This window comes from Chelonia mydas, chromosome 2, assembly GCF_015237465.2.
Source record: "Chelonia mydas isolate rCheMyd1 chromosome 2, rCheMyd1.pri.v2, whole genome shotgun sequence".
Taxonomy (NCBI): Eukaryota; Metazoa; Chordata; order Testudines; family Cheloniidae; genus Chelonia; species Chelonia mydas.
In genome coordinates, this window is record NC_057850.1 from 144,700 (window position 1) to 158,843 (window position 14,144).

Genomic DNA, 14,144 nt, shown 5'->3' on the forward strand with positions numbered 1-14,144 from the left:
TTGCCCTGTTCTGTTCATTCCCTTTAAAGCATTTGGCACCAGCCACTGTTGGAAGACTTGGTACTGGGCAGATTCTTACATTCTTATGGACTGGACTTTCACAGTAGCAGCAACAACAGATCCAGCCCATCTCAACTAACTTCTCTTTTCCCCAAAAAGCCAATTATTACCATCTTTTAAGACCATCTAAGAGTCTGTCAAATGGGGGTTTCTTTCTAAAAACTCTCTCCAGCTTAAGGGAAACTGAACAAAGGATGTTGTAAAAATGAAAGCCTTACTTAATACTTTACATCTCAAATGTTTTAACGCTTTTCTCTTTTTTCTGTATCTTTAATAAAAGCTTAAAAGGATTTTTAATGGTATGTTTGTCATGTTACTAAGCATGCTGAGGTATATTACAACTGTTTAATGGCGAACAGTTTCAGGGCCATGTTAACATCTTTGACTCTTTGGGTCCATATATTCCACCTACATTAATACACCACTGTGGAACCTTAAGTTAAACTCCACGCTGGAGTGGGTAATAGCAACTGGGAGCTATCTGCATGAATTCCAGTTGCATTCACTGTGTGTATTAAATGTTGAAGTAACCTGATGGAACAGCTTGGAAAAGTTATGACTGAGATATAAGGTGATGTGGAGGGTGTAGTGAGGTCTTATTGGAATCCTGGGAGGTGGGCAGGCCCAAGCCCGCCCACATCTAAAGGCCCCTCCCCCAGCCTTGCGGGAGGGACCACTGGACCTGGGCACCAACTGAATACGGGGGGTGACTAATGAATAACAGGGTCAGGAGTGAAGGTCACAAGTTCAAAACTAGGGATCCAGACGGGGACTCCAAGCAGAGAACCCCGGTCAGTGCCCACTGCTCCTCAAAGCTGTCTAGGGAGCCAGCGGATGCTGCCCAGAGGAACTCTGCCCGGATGCGTGAGACCAGGGAGGAGCGGAAATAGGTCCCACAGTCACAGAGCATCCCTTGTCTAGCATCCTGCTCCTGGTGTTGAAGATGACCACTTTGCCAGGGCCAGGAGGAGCTTGATGAGGAGGTGTCACGACTTCGTGATGCCACGGACAGAGTGTGCAAATATGAACAGGTGTGGGGAAAAGTGCAGCCAGAACCTTAACAGGAAGTTCTGGAGGAGCCGGAATAGGGGCTTCAACCTGGCACTTCGAGATAAGTGTGCACCAAGTTCTCCCTCACACCACAAAAGGGGCAGGCGTTGGGAATGGGGGTGAACCACGCCAGGAACACTCCAGTGCTCATGGCTCCATGGAGGAGCAGCCAACCGATATCCCTGGCGGGCCGTGGGACCAGGCCGTGGAACCAGGCTGTGGGACTGGGGTTCCTTACCCTCCACAGGTGGTAGATAGTCCCACCATTTGTTATCAGGGTGGGACACAAGGGTGAGGAAGTGAAACGTGTGTAGCATGAGTGTGTATAGTTATTTCCTTGGTGCGCTTTGGAAGCGAACTAGCTGTAGGGGATGCAGCCAGCTTGTATTGAGGAAGGGAGGGGGCCGGGAGGGCTCACGGGACAGGGCCCAATTAAAAGGTCCGGAGGTCCTGGGGTGAGTGGGGAGTGCCCTCTCGCAGTACCTGCTGAAGGAAAACCCGAGAGGTGGGTGACAAGACTGACCCCATCTCCTGCAGCACACGCAGGGGGGTCAGGAGGGTGGAAGGCCCCATGTGTTGACTAAAAGCTCAGGGATCCACCCAGTCCCCCCTGTCATAGTCCAGGAGGTCTCCGATTATGGTGGTTTCTGCCAGGACCAGCCTCTAGCGCACCGAGGGGGACTCTGCCACCTGCACACGAAGATCGGGGTTGTGTAGCAGGGGCTCCAAGAGGAGGTGTGCCCTCTAGGTGGCCACAATAGACCTGGTCACCAAGAACAGCTTCCAGGTCTGGAGGAGGTCCTAGTGGAAGACCAACAGCTCAGAGAGGTCTTGCAAAAGACCCCTCGAGTAGAGAAAAAAGAGCTTCCGGTCCTATTGGAGCCCTCAGAGGCAGCAGAGGAGGGCGTGTGCCAATGTGCTCCACACCAGACTACCTGCACCATAAAGGAGTCTCTGCAGGGCCTGGAGGCAGAAGACATGGACCTGGCTGTGGAGGCAGACCAGGCCCTGTCTGCCCTCCTCCAGGGAAAAACTCAGGACCCCTGCAGAGACCCAGTGCAGTCCTGGCCAGAAGAACTCCAGAGCTACCCTCTGGAGCCGGGCCAGTATCCCCGGGGCTGGACTCAGGGTGTTGAGCCGGTGCCAGAGCATGGACAGGACTAGTTGATTCAGTACCAGTGCCCTCCCCTGCAAGAAGAGGCATCGGAGGAGGCCTGTCCATCTCTGCAGCCACTCACCCACCCTGGCCTCCAAATTCTTCCAGTTCTCCAGCGGAGAAGGATGCGTGGCAGAAAGGAAAATGCTGAGATAGAGCAGTGGACCCACACTCCACAGAATGGCTTGAAGTGAGGGTGGGAGGGAGCTCGTCTGCCACCCTTCCCCAACCATCAGGCCAGAGCTCTTGACCCAGTTGACCTGGGCGGAGGAGGCCGCCAAGTAGATCACCTGGCAGGCCTCCACCCACACCAGGTCACCTGGGTCCTGGACCATGAGGAGCATGTAATCGTCATATGCCAATAGGACCAGCCGCAACTCCAGCTCACGGAGCACGCACTCCCTCAGCCTCCGATGGAGGAGACAGAGGAAGAGCTCGATCACCAGAGTATACAGCTGGCCTGTCAGCAGACACCTCTGATCCACCCCCCATCCGAAGCTGCCTGGCTCAGTGAGGGTCCAGTTAGAATCATAGAATCATAGAATATCAGGGTTGGAAGGGACCCCAGAAGGTCATCTAGTCCAACCCCCTGCTCAAAGCAGGACCAAGTCCCAGTTAAATCATCCCAGCCAGGGCTTTGTCAAGCCTGACCTTAAAAACCTCTAAGGAAGGAGATTCTACCACCTCCCTAGGTAACGCATTCCAGTGTTTCACCACCCTCTTAGTGAAAAAGTTTTTCCTAATATCCAATCTAAACCTCCCCCATTGCAACTTGAGCCTGACCAACAGTTGAGCCTGACCAAACACTCCACGGAGGCGTATAGCACCTGGAGAAAACCCACAAAGTGGGGCCTGAAGCCAAACGCCTGCAGAGTGCCCAGTATATACCTGTGGTCAATCCTGTTGAATGCCTTCTCCTGGTCCAGGGACAGGAGGGTGAACGACAGACCATCCCTACACCTGAATTCCAGGAGATACCAGACCAAATATAAGTTATCAAAGATGGTGCAGCCTGGGACAGTGTAGGTCTGGTCGGGATGGACCACATCCGCCAGCACGGACCCCAGCCTCAGAGAGATGGCCTTCTCTATAACTTTGTAGTCCACGCTGAGGAGCGAGATGGGACGCCAGTTCTGAAGGTCGCGGAGGTCCCCCTTCTTGGGTAGCAAGGCGAGCGCAGCTTGCCTGCATGACAGAGGGAGGACCCTGCTCTCCAAGGACTCGGCCCAGACGGTGACCAGGTCCAGACTGAGGATGTCCCAGAACATGCGGTAGAACTCCATGGTCAGCCCATCTATACCTGGAGATTTATTGGTGGGCATGAGATGGAGAGCTTCTGAGAGCTAGGCCAGAGTGAGAGGCAGCTCCAGTCAGTCCCAGGTGCCCACGCTGACCATTGGGAGTTCATTCCAGAGCACCATGCAAGCATCAGAGTCGGTCAGATCCGAGGAGAAGAGGCCGGCATAAGAGGCCCTGGCCCTTCCATGCATCTCCTCCGAATCCTTGAGGGGGGCGCCATCCTCTGCCTCTCAGTCCCCCTCCCCTCCTTCAAAACGGCCCTCACGGCCTGGAGGACAAGACAGAAGTCCCCCCAGCGCTGAAGAGCGAGCTGCACCTTTCCCTTGAAACCACTGGTTTCCAACAGGAAGCAGCGCAGCTCATCCCGCAGCGCAACAGGGGATGGGGTCACGGACCCGCTGCTGTCCTCCAGCTGGGCCCCTGCAACAGTCCCGCAGCTCATGGAGATGGGCGCACAGAAGGCGGACCCCCGGAGCGGTGCCGGTAGCGGTGGCGCCGCACAACCCATCTCCATCTCTGGTGGGGGAGGGGGCAGTGGAGGGAAGAGAGCAGCCCCTAGAGCAGTGGTCTCCAAACCTTTTTTGATCGCGCACCCCTATCAGTAAAAAATTTTTGAGCACGCACCCCCAATATGTATATTTATTTATGATAAATTACATACATATACTACTGTACTAATATATTATGTACATTATAAAACATACACAAAAAATAGAAATTAAAAAAGGATGAGATAAAGATGAAACAAACAATATTTTTAAAATATTTTTTATTTATTCATTTATTTATTAATGGTACAAAAAACCTTTTTGCTCTCACTAAAATATTATTATTAATAATAATTTTTTAGTGAGAGCAATGTGATTGAATATGCTTCATTATTTTTGAAAATCGTGGTTTAACACTTTGTGATACAGCGATTCTAAGGTCTGGTTCTAAATTCAGTTTATTTCACACCTTGGTTTTAATGGCTGTCGTAGCTGAAAAAGATGCTGCACAAAGATACGTAGATCCAAATGGAAGAAGTGCATTGTTGGCTGCACTTACTAAACCCTGATCTACACTATGAGTTTAGGTCGAATTTAACAGCATTAGGTCGATTTAACCCTGCATCCGTCCACATGACGAAGCTATTTTTGTCAACTTAAAGGGCTCTTAAAATCGATTTTGGTACTCCTCCCCAACAAGGGGATTAGCGCTAAAATTGACATCACTGAGTCGAATTTTGGGTAGTGTGGACGCAATTCAACAGTACTGGACTCCAGGAGCTATCCCAGAGTGCTCCATTGTGACCACTCTGGACAGCACTTTCAACTCAGATGCACTAGTCAGGTACACAGGAAAAGCCCCGGGAGCTTCTGAATTTCATTTCCTGTTTGGCCAGCATGGCGAGCTCATCAGCACAGGTGACCATGCAGTCCCCTGAAAGCAGGGGGAACTGGATCTGATCGCTGTATGGGGAGACGAATCCGTGCTATCAGAACTCCATTCCAAAAGACGTAATGCCAATATATATGCCAAAATCTCCAAGGGCAAATGTGAGGTGTTTACAATGCTCTCAACTGCAGCGGTGAGCGGAGCGGGCTCCCGCTTGCAGTGCTATGGCGTATGCGCGGGCAATCCAGGAAAAAGGGCGAGAAATGATTGTCTGCCGTTTCTTTCACGGAGGGAGGGAGCGAGGGAATGGTCACTGACGACATGTACCCAAAACCACTGGCAGTTTCCTTGTCCGTTATCTCAATTTTTTTTAATTAATAAAGAATGCATGGTTTCAAAACAATAGTTACTTCATTTTGAAGGGGGGAGGGTGGTTGGCTTACAGGGAATTAAAATCAACAAAGGGGACGGGTTTGCATCAAGGAGAAACACGCACAACTGTCACACCTTAGCCTGGCCAGTCATGAAACTAGTTTTCAAAGTGTCTTGTGATACGCAGTGTGCCTTGCTGTGCTCTTCTAATCAGTGTCTGGCTGCTCAAAATCGGACGCCAGGCAATTTGCCTCAACCTCCCACCCCGCCATAAACGTCCCCCCCTTACTCTCACAGATATTATGGAGCATACAGCAAGCAGCAATAACAATGGGAATGTTGGTTGCGCTGGTGTCTGACCAACATCGCCAGTGAGCTTTTAAATGTCCAAAGGCACATTCTACCACCATTCTGCACTTGCTCAGCCTATAGTTGAACTGCTCCTTACTACTGTCCAGGCTTCATGAGCCATGGGAGCAAGGGGTAGGTTGGGGTAGGTGAAACTGCACGGTGCTGCTGGCTGGGAGAGCAGCCTGAGGCAGAAGCCTGCAGCTCGCAGGAGATCAGGATAGCAGAGTTGCAGCGGAAGTGGTGGAGAGAGCAAAACACCATTGATGAGGACGGCTAGCAGTCCTACTGCACCATCTGCTGCAGAGTTGCTGTGGAAGCAGTGGAGCTGTTCACCATTGATGCGAAGGCACCCAGGAGCTGCTGCTGTGTGGCCGAGGCAAAAGAGCAGGAGCCCTGGAGCTGTTTCATGTGGAATGTGCGCCTGCAAGACTTCTTCACCAGTGACAAAGGACAGGAATATGATGCACCTGAAATCATTTCCCAGAGTCACTACCCTTGATAACAGAATGTCAATGATTGCATTGGCTACTTGGATCACAGCAGCCCTCACAGTAGACTTGCCCACAACAGCAGTGGTGACGGTGAGCTGAGTGGGCTCCCGCTTGCAGTGCTATGGCACCTGTGCAGTTAACCCAGGAAAAAAGCCGCAAAACGATTGTCTGCCGTTGCTTTCATGGAGGGAGGGAGAGAGGGAGGTGCGACTGACAACATGTACCCAAAACCATATTTTTGCCCCATCAGGCATTGGGAGCTCAACCCAGAATTCCAATGGGCAATAGAGACTGCGGGAACTGTGGGATAGCTACCCACAGTGCACCGCTCCGGAAGTCTACGCTAGCCACGGTACTGTGGATGCACTCCGCCGACTTAATGCACTTAGTGGGGACGTAGGCAATCGACTGTATAAAATCGCTTCCGAAAAATCGACTTCTATAAAATTGACCTAATTTCATGGTGTAGACATACCTTAAATCATGATACTCATTTTTCAGTCTCATCCACCAATTATGCAAAGGTTTTTGTTGAAATTTGGCTAGTAAATTTCCATCTTCCCTGATGTTAACCACTTGTTCTTGCAAACTAATTGGAAGGTGTTGCATTTTTATATTTTTAACAAATGGGTTCAAAACCCACTGAAACTCTTTGTTTGGAAGATTTTTAAACAGGTTAGAAAATTCTGTTTCCAAGTTTTTTAAGTGTGCAGATATGAGAGTTTTTATAGGTGATACACTTACGTCATTTTCGGCAACAAAATCACATAACGATGGAAACATTTCCAAACATCTGTTTTCAAAAAGCTCTTGCCATAGCACGAGTTTCTTTCAAAAAGCAGTTACTTTCTCACTCATTGTTAAAACGTCACCTTTACCTTGAAGGGACAGATTAAGTGTGTTTATTTTTTTAAAAATATCTGCTAGGTAGCATACTACTGACAGCCACTTGTCATCACAGAAAAGGTCAGCAAATTTGGAACACTTGTCTTTTTGTAAAAGAAAAATATGTAACTCATCTTTAAGTTTGACAACTCTTTTAAGCACTTTGCCACAAGATAACCAGCAAACCTCGGTGTGGTACAAAAGATTTTCATGGTCACTCCCCATCTCATTTCAAAGTATTGTAAAAATTTTACTATTTAAAGGTCTTGTTTTTATAAAATTAACCACATCGATGACATCCTGTAGCACTTTGTGCACTTCTGGCTCCAACTTCTTTGCTGCAATAGCTTGCCTATGAACGATGCAGTGAATGAATTTCACATGTGGTGCTATCTCTGTAACCTTACTCCGGAATCCTTTCTTTATTCCAGTCAAAGCAGCTACTCCATCAGTGGTTACACTTACACAGTTTTTCCATAAAACATTGTTTTTATTAAATAAGTCATTTACTGTTGAGAATATATATTCTCTGGTACATCTTTCCTTTAGAGGCTCACAAAAAACTTAGTTCTTCGTGTATTTCATTATTGAAACAGAATCTAGCAAATACCATAAGCTGAGACATGTTAAAAACATCTGTATTTTCATCCAACTGTATAGCAAACCTCCCACACTGCATAATTTGTTCTAATACTTGTTTCTTTAAATCTTCAGCAATGTTTTCTATGCGTCTTCCAACAGTATTTGCTGACAAAGGAATGCATTTTAGTTTGTCGCCATACTGTTTTCCGTGTATTATTTCATTCATTTTTACTGCGGCAGGAAGAACAAGTGTTTCCTCAATGGTATGTGGCTTTTTGTCTTTCGCTATAAAGTAAGAAACCTCAAAAGAGGCTTCTAAACATTTATCATTGAGTTTAGTGAAATTTTGTAAAGCACTGGATTGAGTATTGCATGACTTTAAACATCGCTGAAAAAATAGTAGAGGTTTGTCTTCATGTTCTGGATGCTTAGTTTTTAAATGTCTTGCTAATCGTGATGGCTTCATATTATCATTAGCTAATACCTCAAGGCACAATATACACTTAGGGCGAGGTTCATTGTTAACGATAGTGGATGTAAATCCATTTCAAATAGTCTTCTTGATAATTTAGAATTTTTTTGGCCAACTTCTTGTCAGATCTGATAATATGGCTGATGAAGAGCTCGATGAAGTGAGCTGTAGCTCACGAAAGCTCATGCTCAAATAAATTGGTTAGTCTCTAAGGTGCCACAAGTCTTCCTTTCTTTTTGAGCTCGTACTAGGAGTAGGAGAACTGTCAGCTCTGCTATTTTCTTGTTCGCTTGTGCTTGCATTATTAGTATTATCTTCAATCCGCGGTTTCTTTGCAAGAATCTTTTTAAGCCACGTGTCCATTTTGTGAGGGTTAGTTTAGTTAAAACTAGATAATATAATCTGTAAATCCACTTAACCGGGCACATGTAAACTGCAATACGTCACAATACACTGAAAGCGAATGAATGAGTGAGGACGCCACTGTCAACCCCTCCGTGTTGTGGAACTCCCACTCTTCCTTCAGGATACCTCGCAGGGCCGGCTCCAGGCACCAGCGTAGGAAGCACGTGCCTGGGGCGTCACACTGTAAGGGGTGGCATTCTGGCCAATCTTAGGGCAGTGCTCCTCTGGCTGCCCCCCTTTTATTTTTTCATCCGGCGGCGCTCCTCTTGCCACGCCGCCCTTTTGCTCCGGCGGTGCTCCTCCTGCCGTGCCCCCCAATGGATCGTCTTGGGCACCCCACTTTGGAGACCACTGCCCTAGAGGGTCAGGGATGGGAGACATGAAAACCGCCCCCTGAGGGTTGTTCGAGGACTAGGGAAACTAAAAAACCTCGGGGGCGGCAGTGATATGGGGGACGGAGGGGAAGGAGGCGGGCAATGCGTCGCCAGGGGCGGGAGCGGGGCTGGTGTCAGGACCCGGAACAGAGGCAGGAGTAGGGGAAAAGGTGGGAGCGGAATCCCCGGCGGCTATGTCACTGGGGTGCAGCACATCTCGACCAGATTCAGGGGCCGAGGGGGCGGGGATGGGAAGGGGGCCCTCACCAGCGCTGGGCCTGGGCGCTTCAATGAGCTCAGTGCCCTCAACCACAGCGTCGGGCATGGTGGCATCAGCGGCAGGGCCCCCAACCGGGTGGGGAAGCAGCTGCCTTGCCTCAAAAAGGGGCGCACCCAAGAGCTCGGGGCCTGGCTGCTTGGCACCGGCCATCGCCACCAGGGTCTCAGCAGCCAAGAGCAAGGTCCAGTCTGTGGCCAGACAGATGGACTAACCCAGGGGTGCCCCAAGGTCGAGAGCAGGGGCAGCTGCCTGGGGCAAGGGGGAAAGAGGAGGAGGGGGTGGCGTGACTAAGCCGCCACCTAGATTGAGGCCCATTGGCAAAGGGTCATCCACCGCCTCAGTGATCGGGATCAGACCCAGGGCCGCGATCTCCTCAAAGATGGAGGTGAAGTCTCCCCACACCACCCCAGAGTCCTCCCTGCCATCAACCAAGACAGCAATTGCCTCGGCGCCGACGGGGGGCTCGGGTGACAAAAGGGTTGGGGGGGCTCCATCTGAGGTTCCCTTGGGGAGAGATTCTGAGAGGGGGGTAATTCCACCCCCCCTCCGCTACCATGGCATTCCCGACTGACTCCACCTGCTGGACTCTATCAGGGGGTGCGGCGGAAGACTCAGCAGCGGCAACCCCCCTCATGGTCTTGTGGGGGGCCTCCCCGCCTCTGCATTGAGGGGGTGTTTCTGAGCCCAAGACTTCCTTTTGCTGCGCTTTCCCTGCACGAATACCCAGCCCTCTGAGGTGGAGGGCCAGCCAGCAGGCGTTGGGCCAGGGGGCAAGGGCGATAAACTTGGGGGTTCGGAAAGCAAGGAGGGGACAACGAGGGGAAGGGAAACCTCCCCCTGGGGAGCACCCTCTCCTGTGCCCAGCAATGGCCCTGCTGCCCTCTCCTCCATGGGCCCCGCTGGACCACACACGATGGAGGCGGGGCCCACCCCCTCATCTGGGCACACTGGGGGGGGCTACCCCTGGGGCCCGAGCCAGAGCGATGGAAGAAGGAGGAGGGGTGACTATGGGAGCTGGGCCACCAAGGTCACCGGCAATGGCAGGGCGGTGCCCTCCCGGATCTCGGGGATCCGGGGGCCCCTCCATCCTGGGCCAGGGGGCAGTCCCTCCCAAAGCCTGGCCTCCCCTGAGGAGTAGTGCACCCGGTAGTGGGCCCCCTGGTAGGGCACCAGAAAGGATCCCTCGAGCGCCACCCCGCCACGCACCGCTGGCGGCAGTTGGTTGGACCTGCTGGTGGAAGGACAGGACATGACGGAGGGCGGGGTCCTTGCAACGAAGCGGGAGAGGGCTGATAATGGAAATGGGCTTCCCCAGCTTGGAGAGGAAGGGTAAAAGGGCAGCGTTGGACAGGGCAGCGCATGGAGCCCCTGTGGCCACCTCTGCACCTAGGAGCCAGAGGGAGATGCCGGCTGCTTCCCAGGAGCCGTGCAGAGTCAGGCAGGCAGCCTTCCTGCCCCACTGCGGGTGGCCAAAAGGACTTTTAACGGCCCAATCAGTGGTGCTGGCGGGAGCCCCCACGGTCCCTTTTTGACTGGATGTTCTGATTGAAAACCGGATGCCTGGCAACCCTAGTGAAGACTTTCTAAACAATTACTCTAGCTCAAACATGGGTTTGGTGCTTAATACTAGGCAATATTCTATAGCCTGTGTTATGCACCAGATCAGACTAACTTATCCTAATACTCCTTTCTGGCCCTCCAATATTAGGGTTGCCAACCCTCCTGGATTGGCCGGGAGTCTCGCGGAATTGGCCTTGACCGCCTACTGGCTATTGAAAGCCATTTGGGAGATTTTAATGGGCCAAAAGTCCAGCGCGTGGCGCAGCAGGGCTAAGGCAAACTCCCTACCTGCCTTAGCTCCGCGTGGCTCCCAGAAGTTACCGGCATGTCCCTCTGGCTCCTAGGCACTGGGGCGGCCAGGGGGCTCTCTGTGTGCGGGAACCGCAGCCAATGGATTGCACCGCAGAGCCGCCTGGCCACCCCTGAGTCTAGGAGCCAGACATGCTGGTTGCTTCTGAGGGCCACCTGAGGTAAGCGCCACTGTTACGAATTATACCTGATAAGACACGCACACAAGGGGACCCCGAATACAGATTATACAAAGGTTATATACTTTTTAGCAAAGCATGTTGCCCTCGTGCATCAGAAACCTTAGCCAATAAACAAACCCTTTTCTTATCTATCACCTATCCCTGCTTGGTGCATTCCTCGTGCTAAACCAGTATGTTAATGACACAGCATGGTCCTAAAGCCATGCATCAGTAACTTTTATTATCAGGATGGGAGGCCTCACATCAAAGGCCAGGAGATAGGGAGTTAGAGACTGACAAAAAACAGATACTGGGAGTCAAGACAGGCTGGAGACAAGGAGGAGGATTTTCACAGGGATGCAGTGTCTAAGGAACACTCCTCCTGGTGTATGATGTGCTTGCTTTTAGACAATGGTGGGCCCCAAACCAAAATGGAGTCACATGTGCTAACTTTTGCTTAACACCACCCAGCTGGAGCCCGCATCCCAAACCCCCTCCCACACTCCAACCCACTACCCCAGTCCTGAGCCCCCTCCTGCACCCAAACTCCCTCCCAAAGCCTGCACCCCACACCCCCTCCTGCACCTCAACCCCCTGCCCCAGGCCTGAGCCCCCTCCCATATTCCAGAACCCTCGGCCCCAGTCTGGAGCCCCTTCCTGCACCCAAACTCCCTCCCAGAGCCCACACCTAGGGCTGCTAACTTTCCATTGGCACAAACCTAACACCCTAGCCCTGACCCTTCCCCGAGGCCCCACCCCTTCCCTGAGGGCCCACCCACTACACTCCCCCTCCCTCGCTGGCTTGCTCTCCCCCACCCTCGCTCACTTTCACTGGGCTGGGGCAGGGGGTTGGGATGCGGGAGAAGGTGAGGGCTCTAAATGGGGGTGTGGCCAGAAATGAGGGGTTCAGGGTGCGGGGGAGGGCTGTGGGTTGAGGCAGGGGGTTGGGGTGTGGGAAGGGTGAGGGCTCTGGGCTGGGGGTGCTGGTTCTGGGGTGGGGCCATGGATGAGGGGTTTGGGGTGCACAAGGGGGTTCCAGGCTGGGGGGTGGGGCTGAGGGATTTGGAATGTGGGAGGAGGCTGCGGGTTGAGGCAGGGGGTTGGGGTGTGGGAGGGGTGAGGGCTCTGGGCAGGGGGTGCAGGCTCTGGGGTGGGGCCAGGGATGAGGGGTTTGAGGTGAAGGAGGGGGCTCTGGGTTGGGGTTGAGGGTTGGGGCATGGGCTTACCTCGGGCAGCTCCCGGTCAGTGTTGCAGCAGGAGTGCTAAGGCAGGCTTCCTGCCTGTCCTGGGGCACTGCGCTTGCACCCCAGAAGTGGCCAGCAGGTCTGGCTTCTAGGCGGGGGGTGGGGTAGGAGGCTCCATGGCGTGTACTGCTCACTCCCGGAGGTACTGCCCCCCCCCCAGCTTGGCCAATGGGAGGGAGAAGCTGGTGCTCGGGGCACCATGAGCCTCCTGCCTTCCCCCCACCCCCGACTAGGAGCCGGACCTGCTGGCTGCTTCCGATGCCCCAGGACAGGTGGGGACTAGCTTAACTTGGCATCGCAGCACCGCCGACCGGACTTTTAACAGCCTGGTCGGTGGTGCTGACCGGGGCCACCAGGGTCCCTTCTTGAGTGGGTGTTCCCGTCGAAACCCAGACAGCTGGTCACCCTCCCCACACCCCCACCCTCAGCCCCACCCCGATGAGAGGGAGGGGGTGGAGTGAGGTTATGCCGTTAGACAGTTGGAAATGGCGCGATGGAGTCCCAGGCGAGAGACGCCTGCAGGCAAGGGGGCGCCCGCACGGTGATGTGTGTGGACGCTGCCCCGCGGCAGGGGCGGGGGAGCCGAAGAGCGGCTCGCGGAGCAGCGCGGGGGCGCCCCTGGAGTCGGTCCGCTGACCCGAGAGCCCGCGGTACGGCCCACACTGGGGGCGAGTGAGACGCTCTGCGCATGCGCGCACGGCACCCCGCCCACTATTTCTATGGCAACAGAAATCAACAGGCCCACTTGCGGTTTGGGCTCCGGCCTGCACCTCGGCGGCGGGGTCTCGCGCCCATTCCCCGCGTTCAGCGTGTCCTCCGCGGGCACCGTGAGGGCAGCTGGGCGGCGCGCGCCGCCGGGAGACTGAGGGCGCCTCGGGCGTCAGCGCTCCGGACCCTCGGCTGTGAGCGACCCCGGGGCCTGGGAGGGCCCCCGCTGGCCGGGGCCGAGGCACCATGAGCGTGGCGGAGGTGGAGGAGCTCGTCTCCCAGAAATACGAGATCAAGAAGCGCCTGGGCAAGGGGGTGAGCGCGGCCGCTGCCCCGCGGGGTAGGACCCCCGGCGCCTTCCGAGCGCCAGCGGCTGGCCCCCGCCCGGAGCCGGAGGGAGGGATGGCACCCAGGCTGCTGCTGCGGTGCGGCGTTCGCCGGCTGCTCCTCGCCGCGGTAACCGGGGGCCGCGGGGGCAGAAGCGCCCCTTCGCCCGCTGGTGCCTGGGCTCCTGCTGCCCGGGAGACGGGCTGCGCGCCGCGGCCGAAGCCCCACCGCGCTGGAAAATGCCGGACAAGCTAACCCTGAGGCGGGCAGAAAGGGAAACACAAGCCAGTGGAGTGGGAAGCTTGGAATGGCTCTGCCTTCAAATTTGTCAGTGATGTTTAATGTTAGAGCAGCCCAGTCACTCGGAAACAATGACCATGTCAGTCCCTTCGCTGTCAGCCCTGCTCAGACCATTCATTAACTCACTTATGTTCGCGCTGTGCTTTCTAAATGCTAACTCTTAACATTAGGCAAGCAAACAACAGGAAAAAGCAGGTTTTTCCTGCTGATCTAGCCTGAGGGATGCAGGGCTTGCTGGGGTGCTTTACACTTTAATGCTTTTTAAAGGGTAAACCCAACCAGTTCAGGCCTCCCAATTAATTTTCTTAATTAAAACAAAGCTTTAAATGACCCAAGTTGCTGATAAAGTGGAGGAATAGAGGGTTTAAGGAAAAGAGGTCG

The 14,144-nt window shown here is 53.5% G+C and overlaps 1 protein-coding gene across 9 annotated transcripts in view; it reads left to right on the forward strand.

Moving 5' to 3' along the window:
• Nucleotides 1-12,876: 12,876 nt before the first annotated feature.
• The window catches only part of MAPK15 (mitogen-activated protein kinase 15), a 57,310-nt gene continuing 56,042 nt past the window's right edge, over nt 12,877-14,144 (forward strand). For 4 of the 9 annotated variants that reach the window (XM_043538861.1, XM_043538864.1, XM_043538866.1 and 1 more), the window contains exon 1: nt 13,756-13,842. In XM_043538861.1, the coding sequence (XP_043394796.1) occupies nt 13,771-13,842 (72 nt within the window). In that variant the 5' untranslated portion in view covers nt 13,756-13,770. The other 5 variants (XM_043538865.1, XM_043538868.1, XM_037891678.2 and 2 more) reach the window with 5 other exon arrangements.